This window comes from Lepus europaeus, chromosome 22 (assembly GCF_033115175.1).
Source record: "Lepus europaeus isolate LE1 chromosome 22, mLepTim1.pri, whole genome shotgun sequence".
In the NCBI taxonomy this organism is placed as follows: domain Eukaryota; kingdom Metazoa; phylum Chordata; class Mammalia; order Lagomorpha; family Leporidae; genus Lepus; species Lepus europaeus.
The window spans coordinates 8,769,421-8,792,830 of record NC_084848.1 but is presented as its reverse complement, the minus strand read 5'-3'; the positions used below and the strand labels follow the sequence as shown (position 1 = coordinate 8,792,830).

The window sequence follows — 23,410 nt, the reverse complement described above, 5'->3', positions numbered from 1 at the left end:
TTTCTTTTTTAAAGAGATGTATCTATTTGAAAGGCAAAGTTACAGAGAGAGAGAGAGAGAGAGAGAGAGAGAGAGAGAGAGATGTTCCATCTACTGGTTCACTCCCCAAATGGCCACTATGTCCCGGACTGAAGCCGAGAGCCAGGGACTCCATCTGGGCCTCCCACATGGGTCCAGGGGCCTGAGTACTTGAGCCATCATCCTCCAAGTGAATCGAGGTTCTGGGGCCGGGTACTTGGCTTAGTACTTAGCATGGTGGCCAGGATCCTGCATCCCACATCGGAGTGCCTGGGCTCCTGGCTGTTGACAACCGCTTCCTGCTCCTGCAGACCCTGGAAGGCAGTGCTGATGGCTCAAGCCACTGGTTCCTGCGTCCACGTGGGAGATGTGGACTGAATTCCCAGCTTCAGCCCCCGCTGTTGCAGGCATTTGACGAGTGAACCAGCCGACAAGAGTGCTCTGTCTGCTTCTCCCGGCTTCGCTGCCTCTCAAATACAAACAAAATACAAGCAGCGCTGGACTCACACTGCCTGGGGGCTGAGTGACTCAGGTGTGTGCCGCGTGGATCCGCGCACCAACCTTCATCTCCCCGTGCCTCAGTTTCCCCGTCTGTAAAGCAGGGGCTGTAACAGCAGGACCCACCCCACAGTTTTGGGTGGACGTTGGGAGGATACACATTGGGTGTTGGGGCTCATGGCAGCTGCTCTGTTCCCCTGGAGCTGGGAAAACGTGGCCGGTGCAGCGCCTGGCCCTGGGGCCTCTGTGGACCCCCCACACCCCACACCCAGGAAATGAGGCCAGCGTGGAAGACAAGAGCCCAGCCGCGTGCCTGGGCAGGGGGCTGCTGGAGTTCTCCCGCACCGCCCTAAGCTGAAGACCCCCAAGCAGAAGCCCCGAGGGGCCGCGCAGGGAGCCCCGCCCCCGCCCGCAGAACTGTGAGTGGCCGCGTCTGCGCCCAGGTGAGGAGCGGGGGCGCGGCGTGGGCCGCCCGACTCGCCCGCGGCCGCAGCGTCAGCCGCCGCGGAGGTCCGCTCGCCTGCAAACCTTAATTGGGTGCGCGGCGACCGCTGATTGATGGGTGCACGGTGGTGAAAGATTGTTTAGAAGCCACACGGGAGCAGGTGGGTGACTTCATCTTCCTGGACACGTGCTCCCTAAGTGCCCGGCCTCTCATCTTGAGCAAACTATGCTTATGCGACCTTGTTTATGAATTAATGAGGGCAGCTACTCTTTCAGAGGACTTCAATTTGCAGTTTGGCTCAAAAGCCCTTCAGCCTTTTCAAAGGAGGACCTACCTGTCTTTCTGGGTTGGGAGAACTCCCTAGCTACTTAAAAGCTTTCTGTGTCTTTAAAAGGGGGCGGTCTCCTGTCAAATGGGCCCTAAAGCATAGGCTGAGACCGCGTGAAGTCCCACCCACTTTCTGTGACGTCCAGTGTCCCGGCTTCTGATTGCCCGCTTCCGACGTCAATCGCGGGGCGTGTGTCTTGCTGGGACACAGTGGAGGGCTAGCCTTTGGTTTGCGGAGCGGTCGGGTGTATTCCCCACTCACCCCAGCGCCCTCGAGGGCCCCGCCGCCCGACCCAACGGCGGAGCCGGCCAGCACCTCCCGTGGCTTCCTCCGGCACCGGATCGCTCCTCTCTGGGGCGGAACCTGGCCCGGCGGCTCCGGTCACTATGGTCAGTGGTCGTGGGGGGAACCGCGAAGGGGGAGCGGGAAGGGAACACTGTGGGCGGGGTCGCCGCCAGGGCGCATGTGCACTCGCGGGCCGGGGGTCAGGCGGCGGACTCAGTTCCAGGCGCTGTCCCCACGGCTTTCGGGTCCCCGGGAGTGCGGGGAACCCCGGGGGCGCGTTCATCTGTCGCCCGTGCACGTCCCACCAGGGAGAGCCGGCTCGGCCCGCTGCCCCCCACTTCAAGTCCGCCCCAGGTGGCCCCGAGGGTGCCGGCCCCAAGGCACCAGGTAGGTGCCCTGGACTGGAGCGGGACCAGGAGGCCCCGCGGCTGCGGGTCGCCCGCTCTTTGTTAAGTGTCCCAGTGGGCAGCTCACGGCCCCACCCACCGACCCGAGGGCTCCGCCATGGAAGACCCCCTTCCCCAGCCCCCGGCTCCCCAGCCAGTCCATGAGTGGACCCAGAGGCTGACCAGTGGCCAGGTCGCCTGTCTCTGTTCGCGGCCAGACGTCCACCCAGGCTCGGACGTCCGCAGGTCTTTGAGTTCAGATCCACGCACAGTGAGGCGCATGAGTTGGGGGTCCCGAAACGCAGACAAGAAAGACCCCTGATCCAGAGTCCGGTGGAGCAGTGCGGCTCCGGGTACCCCCTGAGCCAGGCCAGACCCTGGGCTGGTGTGAGAGTGGAGGAACTGAGACCAGACAGGGAAGGGACTGGTACTTGGACTTGAACTTAAACTCCAAGACCAGTGCTCTTTGTGTTGAATCGGCCTACCTGCCAGGGTGCCCCTGGGGACAGGCATCCTGCAGGGGGCTGGATGTGAGTGGCTCCCCAAGGCCCTTCGCAGAGGGTGGCAGCTGGTGGCCTGGCTTGGGGCCACACAGCTCTGGTTCAGCCGTCTCACCTCTACCCCTTGGAAAGCCAGAGGCTTTGCCATTTTGCACATCCCTTCAATGGGCTGCCATGAGGACCGTGGGCTTGGTTTCCTCCCTCCCATGACTGGGCAGGAAAATGGGTCAGTGGTGCAGGATGCTGCTGGGCTGGGGCTCGGGTCAGAGCGTGGTCACGGCCAGGCAGGTTCTGGGTGCTACGTGGGTGGCAGCCAGGGCACCTGAGCCGGGCTGTCCCTCACAATCCAGCTGGGCTGGGGCATGGCCAGGGGCCCTGGGACACCTGGAAGGACCCCTTTCCTGCTTCTGCCTGGGGCCCAAGGTCTTACCTGGCTGTGCTGCTCCTGGAAGGCGACCGGGCATCACTGAGCCGCGAGGGAGGGAGCTGGGGTGGTGACAGCTTTAGTCACGCCGTGGTACCTGGAGGCTGGCCTGCCCGCTGACCACCCCGGGGGACTGAGAGCGACCTGGATGCTGGGACTCACCTTCTGCCCTTTGTGCTATGCGGGTCCCTGGCTCTGCCTCGCACCCAGCCAGACTCTCCCAAGTTAGGGGACAGGTGGGGTCAGAGCACCATACTGCCACCCCTCCGTGGGGACCTGGGTGCCTGCCTCCCAAACAGGGCAGCTGCTTGGGAACTCTGGGGAGCAGGAGGTGTGTGAGGAGTCTCTTTGGCTCACAAGGCACCTACTGTGTGCCGGGCACCATGGGCCACGTGATTTTGTGTCGACTGAGTTGTCCTGGCATGGTTGGTGGTGAGTTGGGGTGGGTGTTGGGGACGGATGAGCATGTCCTTGGACAGAGCCCCTGCTTGGCCTTCCTGTTTCAAACTCCCTGTCTTTGACAGGTCAGCGGAGACTGGCTTGGGCAGTCCCTCCGCAGTAGACACAGGGCTGCAGGGCGAGACCTGCGCCTCCGTTTGCTGAGCCCTTCACTCGCTGTGTGGTCGGCAGGGGCCGCAGAGTGGGGGAGAACCTCCGGGACTGCTTCTCCCCTGGCTCCGGGCAGTAGGAGCCCAGGCTCCAGGGTGGGCAGTTCCATGCTCCCCGCGAAGGCTCCAGGCAGGCACTATGGGAGCACAGCTCTGTCTCCACTGGGTGTTCCCTGTGTGTGCGCTGTCCCCATGTCCCCTTCTGACCAGGGTGCCAGTCATGCGGGATTAGGGGCCCACCTGCCCCAGCGTGACCTCAGCTCAGGACAGCCGCAGTGACCCCTTCCCAAATAAGATAGCATTCAGAGGTGTCAGGGTACATCCTGGAGACAGCGTCCACCCCATGATGCGTGAGACACGCTGGTTTTTGTGAGATTTATTTTATTTTATTTGAAAGGCAGAAAGAGAGAGATCTTACATCCACTGGTTCACTCCCCAAATGGCCACGTGGGTGCAGAGGCCCACTGGCGGGGACTGGTTAGGAAGCAGAGCAGCCGGGATTCGAACCAGGGCACGTGTGGGGTGCGGCATGGCAGGTGGTGGCTACGCCTGCTGCACCACAGCGCCAGCCTGCCGGACACATATTTGGAGGACTGCTGTGTGCCAGGACCTGGGCATCCAGCAGAGAGGCCACGGCCCCGCCCTGGTGGGGTGACATTCTTGTGGGGGAAGCCAGAATGTGCACCCTCCCTGATGAAAGGTGACAGGGAGGCGGGAGGGGCAGCTTCAGACAGGATGGTCAGGGACGGCATCTTGGAGGAGGTGACGTCACCCGAGTGGTGTGCAGGGGCGGGGGAGCAGCCAGCCAGCTGGAACAGCATGTGCTAAGGCCCTGAGGTGGACGTGGGTGGAACAGAATGAGGGCCACGGTGACAGGAGTGAGGGGACTGGGGTGGACCGGGGTCCTGGGGGTCCCGCCTGGGAGGCTGTGAGTTGTCCTAAGTAGAGGAAGCCGTAGGAAGCCACTCCAGGTGTCTTAGCCTGCTCCATGCTATTGCCACAGACTGGAAACTTACCGGAAGTTGAGCGGCTCACGGTTCTGGAGGCTGGGAAGCCAGGTTGTCCAACACCCAGGCGCCCGCACCTGTTGAGGGCTCCTGGCCGCATCATAACATCCAAAGGGCGGGGCCGAGCAGGGCAGGGGCCGAGCAGGGCAGGGGGCGAGCAGGGCAGGGGGCGAGCAGGGCAGGGGTTAAGCGCTCCCTCGCGGCAGCAGCAGGGATGAGGGCGGAACCCTCTTAAAGGCCATTCCAGCCACAGCATCCCGCCCCCAGCCCCCAACCACCTGTCCTTCTCACCTGAGAAATACACTCCTCCCATCCCAGTAGCCCAAGCATCCTGCCTCCTCCCAGCACCGGCTCAAAAGCCCCAAGTCCGGTCTCACCTGAGTCAGTTATGGCTGAGACCCGAGGCAGGGTTCGCCCCGAGCGAGGCACAGCCACTTGCACTTCAAGCCCGTGGAATCGAGCACGCGACGTGCCCGCCGAGGACGCCCGGGACAGCGGAGGACCGACATTTCCATTCCCAAAGGGAGAAGTAGGCAGGAAGAAAGGCGTGGCTGGGCCCAGGTGGGCCCAGCAAGGTGGGCAGCATTCACGCTGGGCAGGAACTGGGCCCCCACGGCCTCGGGCAGCCCCGCCGGGTGGCTTTGCTGGGCTCAGCCCACGTGGGAGCGCGCTCAGGGAAGTCTGGTGCCTGCAGCTCTTCCGGGCGGGGGTTCCACGCTGATGGCTCGACAGTTCTGGGGTCTCAGTGGTGGCTCCTCTCCCCTGGCTCCACTGGGCGTTCCCCTCGTGGGGACTGGGCAGCGACTCCACCCCGTGGCAAGTTTCTGCGTGGGCCTCCACGCTGTCCACAGCATCTTCCTGAGAGTTACATGGAGGCGCCGTGGCCCCGGAGCTCTTGCCTTCTGGGAGCCTGCAGAGCGAGCACCTCGTGGTCACTCCCGTGCTGACTGTGCCTCCGTGCAGCAGCCCAAGCCGCATCGAGGCCGCAGGGGCTTCCTCAGTGGCCCAGGAGCGGCTGCACTGGAGTGCAGGGAGTGGCCCTGGGCCGCAGGGGCTGAGGTCTGGGAGCCTCCCCCAGGCCCCCAACATCTCTGAAATAGCGCTGGCTTCCTCTGCTTGCTCTCGGAATGACTCTCTTCTCTTTCTTTACACGGCCAGGCTGTGTTTCCAAATCCTTCTGCTGTGCTTCCCTTTTGACTACGAATCCCACCTTGAAGAGCCTCTCTCCGCTCCCGTTTTTCTCTCTGTGGTTAAAAGGAGCCGCACAGCATCCTCTGCTGGTTCGGGACTTCTGCCTCCAGACAGCGATTTCGGCCATGCCCCCAGGCGTGGGCGCGGCTCAGCCAGTCTTCTGCCCTGTGTAACAAGGACGGCCCTTTCTCCAGTGTCCAGTGCCCAGTTCCTTACTGCCGTCGGAGGGCTCCTCAGAGTGGCCTCTGCTGTCCATAGTTCTGCCAGCATCCCAGCTGGGGCCACTCAGGGCCCCTAAAGGGGTTCACTCTCCCCCCAGCTCCCCTCCTCTCCTGGGCCTCACCAGAATCACCCGGAATGCGTCACTCACAGCAGCAGCACAGGTCTTTCCCAGCCTCTACCCTGCCCAGTTCCTGTACCACTTACCTGGTTAGGAGTTCGCTAAGCAGCACCCCGCTCCTGGTACCAGTGTTACGTCTTGGTCTGGTGTGCTGCTGTGACAGAATAGCACAGACTAGGGAGTTTGTAATAGCAGTGCAACACACTAGGTTCACAGTTCTGGAGCTGGGAAGTCCAACAGGAGGGTCCCGGGAGATGTTGAGGGCTTCTTGCTGCATCCCAACAAGCAGGCATCCCATGGGAGGGAGAGCAGAGAGGGGGAGAGAGAGAGAGCTGGGGGGGGGGGGGGCGTTCCCTGACAATGGCCTTAGTCCATTCCCAGAGGCTGAGCCATCGGGCCCCAAACCCCCCGTAAAGCCCCTTCCTTTGAGTACAGTTGCGATGGCAGTTTCATCTCGCGGTCGGGAGGGGACACTCAGGCCGTGCGTGGAGAATGGGTCAGGATTGAGGCAGGAGTGAAAGCCAGGAGGTCAGGCAGCGACGTGGTGTTGCAGCTCCTCTGAAGGGTGATGGTGGCGGTTCGGACTGGACCCAGGAGCAGAGCCAGTGAGGGGAGAGAGACTGGAAGAGGGCTCCCGGGCCTCGGGGGCGAGCTCTGGCTGGATGAAGGGAGGGAAGGGGTCAGGTGGGACAGGAGAGGGTTCAGGGACAGGTGAGTTCAGACACTGCTCGGACATCCGGGGACTGCAGTCCTAGGGAAAGACCAGGGCCAGAGATGAAGAGCCGAGGCTGTTGGAGTGCAGGCGTTGAAGGAGGGGAGCGGGTGACGAGCTGGACAGCAGAGCAGGGGCGTGAGGAGGCTGGCCCCTGCCCACCAGGATGTCCACCTCCTGCGCCCCCGGCAAGAGGACTTTGCAGAGGAAGTTAAGTTAAGGGATGGGGAGAGCAGCCTGAGGTGTCAGGGAGGGGGGATGATACGGCCGCTGGAGTCCTTTCCAGGTGGGAGGCGGGGCGTCAGAGCCCACGGGGGGTGGGGCGTGAGAGCCTGTGGGGGGCGGGGCATGAGAGCCCGTGGGGTGCGGGGCGTCAGAGCCAGTGGGCGGCAGGGTGTCAGAGCCCATGGGGGGCGGGGTGTCAGAGCCCGTGGGAGGCCAGCAGGGGGCCTCCAGGCGTGGAGAAGGCAGGGAGGCGGGTCCTACTGGAGCCTCCCCAGGGCACGCGGCGCTGTGTCATCTTGGCTTAGCCGGGAGCCAGCTCTCGACTCCGGACCTCCGGCACCGTAAGATAATAAGTGTGTGCTGTTTGAAGGCTCCGGGCAGCCACGGGAAACTCACGCGGGACAACAGGTCTCCCCTGGATCCGTGGCCTCCAGATGTCTCTGATCACACGCAGCCCATCTCTGCAACACGTTCCAGCACTCCAGACACGTGCTACATGACACACCTCATACGTGTATCTCATCTCATACTTCTTGTATGTATCACACACCCTACTCCATACATGTGTTCCGTGCAATGTTCCATACGTGTACTACAGTCCTACCCATATATGTAGTACATGTCACACTCCGCATGTGCATCACACGTGCCTCACATGACAACATGTGTGCCATACTCCATGTGGGTATCAGTCTCCATCTGTGTATTACACAGCATATTCTTTTTTTTAAAGATTTATTTATTTATTCGCAAGTCAGAGTTACACAGTTACGCAGAGAGAGAAGGAGAGGCAGAGAGAGAAAGAGAGGTCCTCTATCCGATGGTTCACTCCCCAGTTGGCTGCAATGGCCAGAACTGCGCTGATCCGAAGTCAGGAGCCAGGAGGTTCTTCAGGTCTCCCACACAGGTGCAGGAGCCCAAGGACCCAGGCTATCCTCCACTGCTTTCCCAGGCCATAGCAGGGAGCTGAATTGGAAGTGGAGCAACCAGGTCTCGAAACGGTGCCCATATGGGATGCCAGCGCTGCAGGCCAGGGCGCTAACCCACTGCACCACAGCGCCGGTCCCTATACAGCATATTCTATGTGTGTATTACATGTCATATCCCAAGTCAGATTTCTTTTTAAGATTTATTTTATTTATTGAAAGGCAGAGTTACAGAGAGAGGGTGAGAGAGATCTTCCATCTGCTGGTTCATTCCCCAGGTGGCCGCAATGGTTGGAGCTGTGAAGATCTGAAACCAGTAGCCAGGAGCTTCATCCAGTCCCACGTGGGTGGCAGGGGCCCAAGCACTTGGGCCATCTTCCATTGCTTTCCCAGACATGTTAATAGGGAGCTGGATCAGAAGTGGAGGAGCTGGGACTCGAACCGGTGCTCGTATGGGATGCCAGTGTCACAGGCAGTGGCTTAACCTGCTGTGCCACAGTGCCAGCCCCCCTCCAAGGCAGATGTTTAAAGACATTTCCTTCCAGCCCCTGTAATAGACCACGTGGAGACCCCAACTCCAGATGGGTAAGGCCGGGACTGGAGCCCTGGTGAACGGCTGGAAGTGACCGGCCCCTGAGAGGAAGGACAGGGCGGCCTGATGCTGACCCCTGCCCTGCTGGAGGGGAGCCCGGAGGCTGCGACCTCCTCTGGGAAGGAGCTGGTAGCCGAGGCCAGGCTGGTGCCGGGCTGTGCTACTAGGAGCCGGACCTGCTTAGCGAGGCTGCCTCCCAGTGTGGGTCGGGCTTCCCTGGGCCCCACAGGGAGGCCGAATGCCCCAGAGCCAGAGCTGCAGGTGCAGTGCACACAGAGGCCCTGAACAAGGGCACGTTGGGCGGGGGGGGGCTCCCAGGCAAGGCGTGAGCCTGAGCCAGCCTGTTGTGAAACGTGTTCCTTGCCTCAACGTGCTAAAAACTGTTTCCCGGTCGAGGTGCCATCCGTCTGACTTCATTAATTAGTGTCTATTTGCGAACCAGCAATTAAAGATCTAAATCCTTTCGTGTGGCCCGATGAGGTCAGACAGGACAGTCAGGCACAACCTGCCCGTCTCTTCTTTCTCCATCACTCCCTGGACCTCCACAGCCACGGTTTAAAAAGCTGACCCCGATTATGGTCAGCCAAGGTCAACCCCCGGGCCTTGTCCCTGGTCTGCGGGTTAGTGTTCTAGCCCATTTTCCATGGCTACCATGAAATTCCTGAGGCTGGGTCACAACGTACACACAGGAGGTCAGGTGGCTCATGGGACTGGAGGTTAGGGGCGTGGCGCCCACTTGAGCTGGCTCGAGGGAGGACCTGGGGTCAGGTGACTTCCCAGATTTCATTATCAGAGGGAAGCCAGAGAGGCCGGAGGGCCAGATTACTCCTTTGTGGCAGCCGTCCGGCGACACCTAACTCAGGGAGCCAGGAGAGCCACCTACTCCTTCCAAGGGCAGTGCCCCCAGTGGCCTACGGACCTCCCACTAGCCCCCCCCCCCCAAAGGTCCACCACCTGTCGATCCTGGGGGATGGCTCGGACAACGGCTCATGAGTGGAGGGTGGGCCGAGCTCTGTGTCTCTCGTGCTGCCCCCGCTGTGTTGGCAGGGGCAGGGCGAGGACCTCCTCGGGCTGCGGGTGATCCTAGAGGTGTGCAAACCTGCTTGTCCCCCAGGTGCCCTGATTCGGCACACCGGAGACTAGCAGGGGCACTGGAGCTAACTCGCGGCACCGTCACCCGGGAGCCTACGCAGTGTGGAGTGAGGACAGGGAGACCTCACGGCATCTCCAGGGTGACGTGTATGCAGGCCCAAAACCCGCACATATGCAACTCTGGGCTTTAAAAGACAGACACAGGCGTGAGTGTTGGGGCGCAGGAGCCGGCAGCCCATTTAAGCGCTTGTTCGAGTCCCAGCCTCTCTGCTTCTGATCCAGCTCCCTGCTAATGCACCTGGGAAGGCAGCAGAAGACGGCTCGGGTCCTTGGCACCTGCACCCACGTGGGAGACCCAGAAGAAGCTCCTGGCTCCTGGCTATGGTTCAGCTCAGCTCTAGCCATTGCGGCAAATGCATCTGGGGAGTGAACCAGCGGATGGGAGACCCCTCTCTCGGCCTTTCCAAAAAAGGCAGCGAATGAAGCTGGAATGACTTGAGGTTCGAGTCCGAGGTCTGCCCACTCCTCAGGAGGGAGGAGCGAGGAGCAAGGAGGCGGCGGCCCAGGGCGACTGCAGAGCCGCCAGCCTCCTGCCACGGTTGGAAGGTGTGAAGTGAAGGCCGAGGGGGCCTGAATGACTCGCTCCTGACGTGGGCGATGAGGACCCTAGTGCGACACCGGCCTCTGAGGGGGATGGGGACCCCGAGGATTCTCTCCACGGCAGCTCTGGGCAGGCAGAGTCCTGGGTCCGGAGCCGACCACTGCCGACCCCCGGGGACTCCCAGCCGTGGAGCTGCCGGACCCGGGTCACCAAGGGCGCAAAACTCCAGCCGGACCGGGCCGGCACACAGGGAGGATCCCAGGAAGGAGATGGCCTCCAGTTGGCGCCGTGGACGTCCTTTGTTTTAACGCCTGGTTTCCCGCTTTGGAGGGCAGGCTGTGCTGGGATGCTGCCGAGGAGGCGTGCGGCCTTCCCGGTGACGTCAGAGACACGGTGCTCCCCGTGACCGTCTGCAGAACCGGAACTGGAGCCGATCGTCTGTCCCTGGCTATGCGGGCAACCCAAGGAGAATTCCGGAGTTGGCCGGCTTTTGGCTTTTGAGCTTTAGTTCCTTTCTTGCTGTTTAAGGGAGGCCTGACAAATCCGCCCGTGGGGAGGGCGACCCGGGTCCTCTTCACTTCCCCTTCCAGCTCCCCCTGCGCTGCTCACTGGGGACGAGGGCCCACCAGGTGGCAGCTCCGGGCCTGTGACCGGCTCTCTGCAGACAGAGGGGCTGCATGGGGGCCGAGGTCTCCTGTGGAAGAGACTTGACCCAGTGCTGTCGGATGCAAACCCGAAGGCTGGTTCCGGGAGACTGCAAGTTAGGACAGCGTCAGGGATCCAGCGTGGGGAAGGGGTGGGGCCAGGGTGCGAGCTCTGGCAATGATAAGGCTGTAGGGTACAGGAAAGCAGTAGACGAACCCCAAAACTTGGATGCTGCCCCGATGGCGGATCTCTCATTTTTTGTGAGGATGTTGGCCTTTTTGGGGGTGGAGGACAGCCTGGCGGGTGAGGTTTACCAGTTGTCCTGTAACGTTTCCCTGCAGGAAACCAGAGATGGATGCGTTTCTTTTCAGTTTCCCCATTACCCACAGCTTGACGGTAGCCAGGCCGTGTTTCCTGTGGTGCTAGTGAGCATTCGTGCGTGTGTGCTCAGGGTACGTCCAACCCCGCCTCTGGTTAAGAAGAAAGCGTCATCGTGGTGTGCAGGAAACACGTTTGGCACAGAGTGGTAGCTCTTGTCAGAGCGTGTTCGGTGTCTGGGTAGCAGTGTGCAAAATGTTTTTATAGTAAATGATCAAATGTTTGTGTTCAGGCATTGGCAAAAAAAGAAAAAGGAAAAAAACCTAGCGCGCATCTGGGCGTCCCCCGTAGGTTGTCCCCAGCACCCTGGCTGTGGCAGGCACCTCTCAGACACTGGGCCCCTGAGCTGGGGTCTTTGGCTGGGAGCTGGGGCAGAGCTGCACTGTCCCCTGTCTGGGGAGGCCTGAGAGTGGGGAGGCCCCGACTGCCCGGCACAGAACATTCCCCGGGGATCGGCAGTGGTCAGCTCCGGACCCAGGACTCTGCCTGCCCAGCGCTGCCGTGGAGAGAATCCTCGGACAGCCGAGCTGGCCAGATCTGTGCTAAATCACTTCCTGCACAGGGCTCCAAGTATAACAGTGTGTACCTCACAAGGTGGTTGTGGGAAGTAGCAGAGATAATGGGGTAGGCACGCCTCTGCTCAGAGCTCGCATGCAGTAGGTACACAGTAATGGCACCTGTTATTAATTCAGACCTCTTGGGCTTAGAGTAGCAACAAATTATCAGACCATCCTCCACGTGTTGGCTTTCAACCTCATTATCACAGAGTGGCTGCTGTAAAGTAGACATCGCATCTGCATTAAAGGCAGGAAGAAGGAGGGAGAAATATGACGTTCCTTCCGTGCTATTTCCTGTAGGAAGTTTCTCCCCAACAAAGCTGAGGGGGCACATTTGGGTCCCCAGAAAGGGAGAGGACAGGTAAAATGTGAGTCCAAGCCCGAGTCTGACTCAGGTCGGATAGGGAGCCCAGAGAGGCTTCACGGAGGAGGTGACTTTTATTCATTCACTTAACGTCTCATCCCCTCCTCTGGGCCAGGCCCTGTGAGGTGCCCTGAGGAATCAGGCGAGTGAGAGATGCAGACAGCGGGACACACTGCCCTGAGCCGGGGACTTCCAGGCCACCTAGAAATGCCCCTGCAGTCCCAGCGCCCCCCACCCCCCCCGTCCTGATGCTGGGTACAGAATTGGGGTCAGAGGAGGTCATTACTTTGGAGCCTGCGGCCTGTGGGGACAGGAGCGGCGCTGGAACTCACTTGGGCCTCATTGTGTCATCTTGTGCCCAGCTCTGTGTCTCTGGGTGCTCAGCTTCGGAGGAGCTGAACCGTCCCAAATCCACACTCCTCCAGCGGGACAAAGGGGTGTGGCATCCGACAGGCCTCTCTGAGGGCGAAGGTGTTGGTCAAGGCCATCAGCTGGTCAGCGACGAGGACAAGAGGCAAAGGCCCTGTGGTCAGGGGCACAAAGGGGGCGCAGTGGCCGTCAATGGATAGAAAACGAGATTTTCACTTCCAGGCCAGTGAACACCAGGCTTTGTCACATAAACGTGGCCTCTGTGGGTTGTGTGTGGGATGGCACTCACGTAAACTCTAGACTCCCCGTGGCTTCAGCGCCGCTTCTTACAGGGCTTGCAAGGCAGCGGGGAGCCCGGTGCCTCTTCTGCCTGTCTGAGCCCAGCTGGCAGGAAGGTGGAGAGCTGGCCACACAGTGAGGTTGCCCACACTCCCGCTGGCCTTGAAGCTTCCTCCTGCCCTCGCCCCTGCCGGCCTGGAGAGACCCTGACTCCCAGAGACTTCTCTCCGGGTTGGAATTGAGTCAGCGCCTGGCTGCAGTACCAACTCTTACCAGTAGGCGGTGTGTGATGCTGGCCTCCATGGCCTTTCTGCTCTGTGACCTCCCAGCTCTGAAACTTGCCTGGCAGCCCCAGACCTCTGTGTGCCGGTGCCAGGTGGTGTGGCCTCCTCTGGTGGCCTCTCCATCTCACCTCTGTTTTCCTCTAGACGTTGAGCCTTGCCAGGGGAGGGAGCTGGAGGTTCTTACCTCTGTGTCCCCAGCATGGGTCATAGAGCCTGGCGTGGGCTGAATGGTCAGGAGTTGTCGCATGAATAAAAGGATGGGTGGATGTATGTATGTGTGTATGGATGGATGTGTGTGTGTATGTATGTGTGTATGGATGTGTGTGTGTGTGTATGGGGTGGGTGAGTGGATGGATGGTTGGGTGAATGGGTGTGTGGATGGATGGATGGGTGGGTGGGTGGGTGGATGGGAAGATGGATACATGGGTGGGTGGATGGCTGGACAGGAAGGATGGAGGACACAAAGGAGCTTGACTTATGCAGCATGAAGATTGTTGGGTTTGCGTATTCTAGTCTATAAAATGAACCAGTCTGTAAGCTACAAGGTGAGTTTCCTTGTGACCATGGGTGCTGCTCTGTGAAGGTGCCACCCTGTCCCCATCCCGGGTGGGTGACAGCCCATGCCAGGCAGGCATCTGCGATGCTGGAGACCCAGTGGCGCGTGCCCGTTGTGGGAGGGCAGGTGTCATTTCTGTTGGTCGGAGCCAGCAGCCGGGGGCCAGCCGCTCGGTGCACCCGTCGGTCGCTTTAGAGTTCATCGCACAAGACAGTGTGCCCTGTCTTTCAGAGTGAAACATCGTTCAATCTCATATCCGAAAAATGCGACATCCTCTCCATTCTTCGGGACCATCCTGAAAACAGGATTTACCAGAGGAAAATCCAGGTGAGGCAGAGTGGAGGGGAGAGGGTCCCAAAGCAAACCGAGGCTGGGAGCAAGCAGGGCGCTGCGCTTTGGCGGCGGGAAGGCTGAGCGCTTGCACCAGGCGCCCGGGCACGTTAAAGGCACAGGCGGTGTTGGCTTTAGCAGGAAGTCCGGTCACTGTCAGAAAACAAGAAAGCGGCTCCCGAGAGCTTAGCCCCCTCCCAAGCATTCCCCATACTCGCCACGTCTCAAGTGTGACTCCGTGAGATCAGAACTTTTGTTATCCCCATTGTACCGCTGGGGAAACTGAGGCATAGAGGTTGAACAAGGGACGTTCAGGAGCCCGGCCAGCCTGATCTCAGAAGCCGTAGGCGCAGCCAGTGTCCCAGGGGCCCTAGAGGGAAGGCCCACACCTGCTGCCCCGATGGAGGGAGGCGGTCGCTGGGAGGCCTGCAGGGTGGCCCTGCCTCGGCCTGCAGGGTGCACTTGCTCTGGTGCCAGTGGAAGATGCTGTCCCAGCCCCTTAGGACCCCCCAGGTTCCTCTCGGACAGGCAGCACTGGGCCTGCGGGCGCATGGGTCTGGGCAGCGGCTGCGGTGGCCGAGTTCAGCCCCAGGGAGCACTTCCTGGAGCCGGCTGGCACGCTGGCTCTCCCTTTCCCAGGGGTCATCCTTGGAGAAGAGATGAGGACAGGGTCTCCAGAGAGCGCCACCTGCCCCTACCATGGGCCAGCGCCAGCCCTGAGCCTCCTCATGGCGTCAGTGCCAGCGGGGACCGCCCAACCCCTGGAGAGCCCCGCTCTGTGCTGTCCAGACCCTCACTGTAGCCCCAAGGCAGAAAGGGGGACTGCAGGCCACTTCGGAGGGAGGGGCAGCGTGGGGAGGCCAGGCCTGGTGGGAGCCTTTGGAGGGCTGCCCGGGATGCCTGTGCCCAGGATGCCTGTACCCAGGGTGCCCGTGTGCTCAGGGTACCCGTGTGCCCAGGGTGCCCGTGTACCCAGGGTGCCCATGTTCCCAGGGTGCCTGTACCCAGGGTGCCCGTGTTCTCAGGATACCCGTGTGCCCAGGGTGCCCATGTTCCCAGGATGCCTGTGTACCCAGGATGCCTGTGTGCTCAGGGTGCCCGTGTGCCCAGGGTGCCCGTGTACCCAGGGTGCCCATGTTCCCAGGATGCCTGTACCCAGGGTGCCCGTGTTCTCAGGATACCCGTGTGCCCAGGGTGCCCGTGTACCCAGGGTGCCCATGTTCCCAGGATGCCTGTGTACCCAGGATGCCTGTGTACCCAGGATGCCCGTGTGCCCAGGGTGCCCGTGTACCCAGGGTGCCCATGTTCCCAGGATGCCTGTACCCAGGGTGCCCGTGTTCTCAGGATACCCGTGTGCCCAGGGTGCCCGTGTACCCAGGGTGCCTATGTTCCCAGGATGCCTGTGTACCCAGGATGGCCATGTGCCCAGGATACCCATGTTCCCAGGGTGCCTGTGTGCCCAAGATGCCTGTGTACCCAGGATGTCCATGTGCTCAGGGTGCCCGTGTACCCAGGGTGCCCATGTGCCCAGGGTGCCCGAGTGCCCAGGGTGCCCGTGTACCCAGGGTGCCCATGTTCCCAGGATGCCTGTGTACCCAGGATGCCTGTGTGCTCAGGGTGCCCATGTTCCCAGGATGCCTGTACCCAGGGTGCCCGTGTTCTCAGGATACCCGTGTGCCCAGGATGCCCATGTTCCCAGGATGCCTGTGTACCCAGGGTGCCCATGTTCCCAGGATGCCTGTGCCTGGAATGCCCATGTTCCCAGGGTGCCTGTGTACCCAGGATGCCTGTGTACCCAGGATGCCTGTGTGCTCAGGGTGCCCGTGTGCTCAGGGTGCCCGTGTACCCAGGGTGCCCATGTATCCAGAGTGTCTGTGTACCCAGGGTACCCGTGTGCCCAGGGTTCCTGTGTACCCAGGGTGTCCATGTACCCAGGATGGCCATGTGCCCAGGATACCCATGTTCCCAGGGTGCCTGTGTGCCCAAGATGCCTGTGTACCCAGGATGCCCGTGTGCCCAGGGTGCCCGAGTGCCCAGTTGCTGCAATGCCCCGTGTCCTCCTTTCCCCCAGGAACTCAGCAAACGGTTCACAGCGATCCGCAAGACCAAAGGGGATGGCAACTGCTTCTACCGGGCCTTGGGCTACTCCTACCTGGAGTCCCTGCTGGGCAAGGGCAGGGAGATCCTCAGGTGAGTGGGGCAGGTCCTCGAGGCTGTGTTCTCTGCTGGGGTTACTTACCCAGGCGGTGAGCTGGAGGGCTTCCTGGCAGAGGTGTTTGATGTTAGGGAAGCCCAGCTGCCCACCCTGGTGGAGCTGGGGGCGGAATCGCGACCTCCCATGCCCTCTGCCACCCCAGCTTCACTCAGAGGTCTGGGTTGGCCCAGGTGAGACGCACTGCACCTGCTTGGCGCTTGCTGACTCACTCCAGAGACAACACAGCAAGCAAAAAAGCTTCCCCTGCTGTTTGGAGTTATTCCTGCTCTCCCAGGTCCTGAGTGCGTGTAAGCTAGCCGGGCTGGATCTGAGGGTAACGGCACAGAAGGCGGCTCTGTCTGGAGCCTTTGTCCCGTGGAGGCAATTTTTTAAAAGAGAGGTTTATTTGTGTATTTATTTGAAAGACATAGTAACAGAGAGAGAGAGAGAGAGAGAGAGAGAGAGAGAGAGAGAGAGAGAGAGGTCTTACATCTGCAGGATCATTCCCTAAATGGCCGCAATGGCCAGAGCTGAGCTGGTCCGAAGCCAGGAGCCAGGAGCCAGGAGCTTCCTCTGGGTCTCCCACGCAGGTGCAGGGGCCCAAGTACTTCGTCATCTTCCACTGCTTTCCCAGGTCATAGCAGAGAGCTGGATTGGAAGTGGAGCAGCTGGGACTGGCGCCCATATGGGATGCCGGCACTGCAGGCAGAGGCTTAACCTCTTATACCACAGCGCCAGCCCCTGGCAAAAATTCTTAGAGATGTAACAGTGCTGGGTTCTCAGAGTGGACACAGCAGAGCCGGCACACCCTAAGTGTGGGCAGGGGGAGCTGCAGGTGCAGACAGGTGACGCACAAATGGGGAGTGGCCGCGGGGGGATGAGGCTGGTACGTGGGCGGGGGCCCTCCCTGGACCTCTCTGGAAATGGCCGTGTCCTGACGCTGACGTGGTATGGAGAAGCAGGCTGCGTCGGCCTCTCCAGAGGTCCCGAGTCCCAGTGGGAGACGGTGATGAGAAGGCAGGGACCATGGGGCCAGGAAGGCGACATGGATCAAGGGACAAGTCTGGGGGAGGGGAGAGTGAGTGGTGATGGCCTCAAGTTCCTCATCTGTGACATGGGGTGGCCACCTCCATGGGCCCCTCCTGGGAGGGAGACAGCACGGACGGCACAGCCACCGTCCTGCTGAGTGTGGGCCACAGCGCCTCCCAGTGGCCCCCGTGAGCATCGGTCTCCTGTCCTTTAGGTTCAAGGAACGTGTCCTGCAGACCCCAAATGACCTGCTGGCCGCTGGCTTCGAGGAGCACAAGTTCCGGAACTTCTTCAACGCTGTGAGTTGGCCTGGGCCCGCTGGCAGTGCAGAGGGAGCAGGCCCTGGCCAGAGGCCCTCAGCTGCCTCCCTCTCCCCATTGACGTCCTGTCCGGTTAGTGGCGGGGCGTTCTGCCCCAGACACCGGTGGAGGGAGACCCAGCCGCTGGCCCCGGCCGTGCCTCCGGGCTGAGGTCCCGAGCCGGTCCCTGGGCTTCGGCAGAGTCTCGGGCTGATTTAGAGGGGGCCGGGGTGGGTCTTGCCTGCCCTCGCCCCGGCTGATGGCGGCTGGGCGCAGTTCCACAGCGTGGTGGAGCTGGTGGAGAAAGACGGCTCGGTGTCCAGCCTGCTGAAGGTGTTCAACGACCAGGGCGCCTCGGACCGCATCGTGCAGTTCCTGCGCCTGCTCACGTCCGCCTTCATCAGGAACCGCGCCGACTTCTTCCGCCACTTCATCGACGAGGAGATGGACATCAAGGATTTCTGCACTCACGTAGGTGCTCGGGCCTGAGCCCTGCTCGGGGCTCTGTCTCTTACGGACTTCATCCCCCCGCGGGTTCCTGACCAGGGACGTGGGTATCACGGCTGTGGGTCGGGCTCCACAGGGCAGGGAGCACGCTCCCGACGCTCGGCCCTCTCCAGGCCTCAGACGGCCCCACTGAAAATTAAGGGCTTGGGCTGGCCCTTCGTGCACTGGTTCTCAAAACTGGTCGGCAGCAGCCGAGCCTGTGTCTTTGTGTAGCTGGGGCGGGGCCGTCTGGGCCAGGGGCTGCACCAGGCCTGCAGAATCCATTCTGCTGAGGCAACCGGGGGAGAAGCTCGAAATCCAGTGAGCTGTCGCCAGCTGTAGTTGGTAATTTTGTATGGGTGACCCGAGAATGGTGTTGCAAAATATCCAAGTAGTCCTTGGCAGAAAAAAAAAAAAAAAAAAAGAGGCTTTCCTTTCTTATTCCCTATCTATCTGAAAGAGTCGCCAGTATTTAAAGACTGGACAATCACCCTTCAGCATCTGGACTCACCCACCATCCACCCGCCCACCCCCTAGGGACTCATCCCCTGGCTCACTCACTGGCCTGGCTTCTAGAAGCAGTGAGCTTGGAGTCTCACAGGGTCCCTGTTAGCCCTGAGAGTCTTTGAAAAACCCCTTGCTCCCTTTTAGAGTCTCCAAGGTTAGTGACCCCTTCTCAGGTACCAGTAGAGGGTCCGTCTGCAATTAAGAAAATAGCCAGGTGCGATCCGTGCATTTCTGGCGATTTCCAGCTGTGCTGCCTGCTCTGGGTGCACCTGTGTTTCCGCCGCGAGATGACGATGTCGGCACAGCTGCCCCCTGGGCTGTGGGGAGGCGGCTTCCCAGCGCAGAGGCTGTGACCGTGACCTGGGGGCCAGGGTCGAGCTCATGGGCCGTCCACCAGGTCTCCCTCCTGAGCTGGCTTGTCTGTTCACTTTGGCCTTACAGGAAGTGGAGCCCATGGCCATGGAGTGTGACCACATCCAGATCACAGCCCTGTCCCAGGCACTGAACATCGCCCTGCAGGTGGAGTACGTGGACGAGATGGACACGGCCCTGAACCACCACGTGTTCCCCGAGGCTGCCGCCCCCTCCGTTTACCTGCTCTATAAAACATCCCACTACAACATCCTTTACGCAGCCGATAAACATTGATTATTTAGGCCATGCAGTGGAACCTGCCACCTAACGGGACTGCATTCTGTGTGGAACGTTTCGGCTTTTCAATTTTTTAAGCGATTTAGACTGTAGCAAGAAAACGTACAGCCTTTTGGCAGAGCCACGGGGACGGAGGCCTAACCCGCTGCGGACAGTGGTACTTGGTGCTGTGTTTAGTATTTATTTTGACGGAGGATCCAATGCCTTCTTACCGTGGACCAGGAAGCCAGGGCCCCTGGCTACACACCTGTCCCTGTGACACCCTGGACAGGTCACCCGCCCTCTGTGCACCTGTTTCTTCCTCAGGAGGCTCCTGCCAGAACTGACCTCCTAGGGCATAAAACCAAGGGTCTCTGGTTTCTGCTCCCCAGGGGTAGGGTCCGTCCGTAGGGGAGCAAAGGCTCGGGGGCCACCGTCTGGCTTCACGTGACCACCAGGTCGACAGGGAGAGTTGCCAGGCTGGCCCTGGTGGACGGCTGACCCGAGTGCGGCCTGTTGAGGTCAGCTTCGTTAGGAGAGCTTCCGTGTGGTTCCACACGCTTATGCCGGGCGTGTTTCCCCACCATCTCCTAAGCTTTTATGCCAAAGTTCAGAAAGGGGTCTTGAGCATGAAGTTCAAGTTGCTGGGGTCCCCACTACCTATCTCAGGGCTGGAACTGCCTAGACAAAGGCTGGAGCAAGAGCAGGGGCTGGCCCCGGACGCTGCAGCTCTCCAACAAATCCTGATCGTACAGTCCGGGTGCTCAGCTGGGTGCAGCACCCGCAGCCGCTCACACAGCCGAGCTGAGCAGAGCTGTGCAGATGTTGGCAGGCTGTCCTATGTGGCTTCTTTCCCTCTTCTGCCGCCTTCGTGGGCTGGCAAGAGGTTAGCCAGGAAAGAACAGACAAGCTCTGGGGATCGGCAGAGGGGGCCGTGCCCGTGGCGGAGCCCGCCTGAGGGCCACGCCCCTGAGCTGACCTCATCTTGCTGCCTCAGGCCTCCGTCGTGCGCTGGGGGCGAGATGGCAGCAGTGGGGGCCCGCGCTGGCTGGGCGGAGGCACTGCTAGCCGTCTCTCCTCTGCAGGGGGGAATGGCAGGTCCAGGGTGCGAGCTGCCTCTGGGCTGCTTCCTGGACTGACCACCTTCTCACAGGTTTCATCCTGCAGGCATTTCCTGGAGTTATTGGTGCTACTGCGAGTCCGCTGGCGGCCGGCCTGTGGACGGACCCCAGGGTCCCGCGGACTCAGATCCCTGTGTCACCCTGCCTTACTGAAAACCAGTAGCCGTCTTAGACGTGAGGGTGCTCTACTCCAGCAGGGGCCTGGCTCCCACACGGCCCTTGGCTGGAACTCTCCCGTTCCCCACAGCGATGTGTAGCTGGGCCTCACCTCTGACTCTGCCCGTGGCCCACCCCGCCCTGGATCGGAGTGCTGCAGCCCGCGACGGGCGCCCTGGGGGAGTGGGGGCCCGTGTCCTGTGTCCTTGCCAGACCAGCCTCAGAGCACTATTTCCCGTCTGAAGGGGGTGAACGTCCAGGTGCCCGCCCGAGGCCCTGGGCTCTGCCGAGGGCTCGCTAGTGCTCCTCCGGGCGGCTCTGGAGCTGCCATCTCTCAGCACCGCGTGGTGGCCGGTGCTCCCCAAAGCAGAGCTCACGCTCTGGCAGACCAACCGACACGCTTCCTCTGGGGCTTCTCCTGGGCTGTGCTTCCGGGCCAGAGCCCGCCCCCACTCCGATGCTGGGAGGGGTCCCCCCAGTTTGGGGCCAGGATGCCAGGCCCTGGCTGAGGCAGGTTACGCTCCTCTCCCCGTTCACAGAACCTTCGCCCTCGTTCCCTCCACATGTGCACTGCTGTACCCCGAAGCGCAGCTCTGTCGGGAGAGGACGGGACTTGGGGACTGGATGAACGCAGTCACTGCCAGTGCCCCACTGGTGCTCGCTCTCCTCTCCGCTCTCCGTCCTCAAGCGCAGAGCCCTCGCTTTCCAGACCAAAAGCTGGGAGCCAACTTCCTGTAAGAGCCTGTCTTTATGGCTTTTTTCCCAAAGGAAACTTTGTAAACCAACAGGAAGAGCACTGGCCTTGTTTATGACTGGGTTCCTATTTTAAGCACCAAGAAAGGGGTTCTGGAGCCAGACCAGCCAGGTTCCAATCTCCAGCTTTGCCACTTCCTCTGCGTGGCCTTGGCCAAGTCACTTGACCTCGCTGAGCCCCAGTCCCACCTGTGAAATGGAGACAGTACCTCCACATCCCAGAATTACGAGTGAAAGCTGAGCCACGTTGGCAGTGCCTCTGCGGCTTCCCGGACAGCGGGGCTGCCAGGGAGACCATCAGACGAGTCCAAGAGGCAAACACGTTGCCACCTGAGCAGGAAGGGGGCACGATGGGGCTGTGGGATGTGGGCCAAACCCTACAGCCGCCCTGTGCAGCTGGGGAAACATTTTCCTAGCATTAAAATGGTTTCCGTAACAACTTTTGTACTGACTTTTAAAAGAAAAGATTTATGTATTTGAAAGGCAGAGCAACAGAGAGGGGCAGAAAGATCTGAACATCCACTGGGTCTCTCTCCAAATGGCTGCAACATTTAGGGCTGGGCCAGACTGAAGCCAGGAGCCAGGAGCTCCGTCCTGGTCCCCTGCATGGGTGGCCGGGGCTCAAACACTTGGGCCATCTTCTGCTGTATTCCTGGATACATTAGTGGGACGCTGGACCACAGGTGGGGCGGCTGGGACACAAGCCAGCACTCTGGTATGGGATGCCAGCATCGCAGGTGCGGTTTAACCAGCTGAACCACACCACCAGTCCCTCTCCTGACTTAATATGGGGTACCTGGCACGCAGCCAGAGCAACACTTCTTCCTGTGGGGCTTACCTATGGGGTGGATTATCTGGGGAGGGACACGCCGAATGTAATGGTGGGGCTAGGACACTCAGGAAGCGCTGCTGTAGACCTCACCAGAGCCTCAGCTGGCCAGGGGAGAACTGCCTAGAAAGCTGGCACTGTCTTTCAAAGCCTGTCTGCTTAGCTCCTCCACCAGAGAAGAGGCTGCCATTGCAGAGGGCAAGGGCAGGGCAGTGACCGACGGTCAGCAGGGGATCGAGTTCCACTGTGACAAGAGACCTCAGGCCTCCAGGGCTCGGGTGCTGCTAGGGACCTTGTCTGCCTGAGTCCCTGCCATCCCTAACAGCCGTCGGGAGCTGAACTCACAGACCGCGGCACCTGCTTCCGGCTTTCTGCTTTCTCCTCTTGTCCTGGTCACTGTGGACGCTGGGCGGGGGGACATTCCTTGGGGACACTGTTTTCTGAACTTGCCCTAGGCCTTCCAGAAGGAAGATGCACTGAGTTCTGATCCCAGCTGTGCTAGTTGGCTACCGTGTGACCCTGTCTTAACCAGTGTTTGCTTCCTTAGTCACAAAGAAAGGACAGTAAGACTAACATGGTGGCCCTGCGGAAGTCCAAAGAGCTGGAAGGGACAAAAATGGTTACCAGTGCTGCTCACTGGTTACCAGTGGCACCAGGAGGCCCGTGGCCCTTAGCACAGGGGCTCAGGGATCCTGCCGCCGCCCTTCCATCTTTGCCCACCGTGAGGCTGAAGCGGCTGTTACCTGGCTCAGAGTACCTAGCTCCACGTGCACACTCTCCTCAAATCCACAGAACCCCATAAATCCAAGCAGCACGTGGTCTCCAGTGAACGGCTGCTTGGGAGCCTCACTGAGCTGTGCAGGAATAGGGTGTCCCTGTGGCTGGGGCGGCCCCAGGACGCCACTCATTTCTCAACGGTACTTACTCCAGGCTCACCCTAGGCCTGGAGAGCCTGTCCCCAAGGAGCTCCACGAGAGAACGCAGAGTGACCGGTGCCATGGGGGGTGGGGGAGCAAGCAGGAGCAGCCCCCAGCCCCACCGGAGGACACGCAGCAGTGTTCCTGGATGCAGAGGGCAAAAGGCGAAGTTTGGTCTGCACAAGTGTCAATGGAAGGGGTGCCCAGAGTCAGAGGCGGGGAGTGGAGAGGAGGTGCCTCAGCGGGCTCTGTCAGCTCCGTGCTGCGAGGGAAGCCTGGGCCAGAACCTCACGTCCACCCCCAGGGGGTGACTCTCAGGGTGTCTCAGACATCAGCCGAGAGAGAGGGCGGCCACGGCACTGCTGAAGTGCTGCTGCGGGAAGAGCAGGACACACTGGGAACCGAGGACGCCACTGGGGCCCGAGAGCCACGTGCCACAATCACCTGCTGTTCTAGCCACACCCCCAAGAGCAGCCTGAAGCAGGGCCCTGGGACAGTGCCTGCCCGCCCTACCTAGGGCCTGGCACTGTGTGGGCCCAGGGGAATCAC

At 60.9% G+C, this 23,410-nt stretch overlaps 1 protein-coding gene across 2 annotated transcripts; it reads left to right on the top strand.

Annotated features, from left to right (window-relative positions):
- Nucleotides 1–1,504: 1,504 nt before the first annotated feature.
- On the top strand, nt 1,505–21,542 carry OTUB2 (OTU deubiquitinase, ubiquitin aldehyde binding 2). 2 transcript variants are annotated; one of them, XM_062181661.1, is made up of 6 exons: nt 1,505–1,678; nt 13,842–13,937; nt 16,012–16,130; nt 17,378–17,462; nt 17,811–17,933; nt 18,897–21,542. In XM_062181661.1, exons 1-6 carry the CDS (start codon nt 1,676–1,678, stop codon nt 19,101–19,103), a joined length of 633 nt encoding a protein of 210 aa, XP_062037645.1. In that variant the 5' UTR covers nt 1,505–1,675; the 3' UTR covers nt 19,104–21,542. The 2 variants fall into 2 exon arrangements, with proteins under 2 accessions (XP_062037645.1, XP_062037644.1); XM_062181660.1 differs by having other exon boundaries at nt 17,739–17,933.
- Nucleotides 21,543–23,410: the final 1,868 nt, after the last annotated feature.

Excerpts from the sequence above, each read along its gene's own strand:
- OTUB2 (XM_062181660.1), top strand. Across the intron at positions 13,938-16,011 it reads TTTACCAGAGGAAAATCCAG|GAACTCAGCAAACGGTTCAC; the intron begins GTGAGGCAGAGT and ends CCTTTCCCCCAG. Across the intron at positions 17,463-17,738 it reads TCCGGAACTTCTTCAACGCT|TTCCACAGCGTGGTGGAGCT; the intron begins GTGAGTTGGCCT and ends GGCTGGGCGCAG.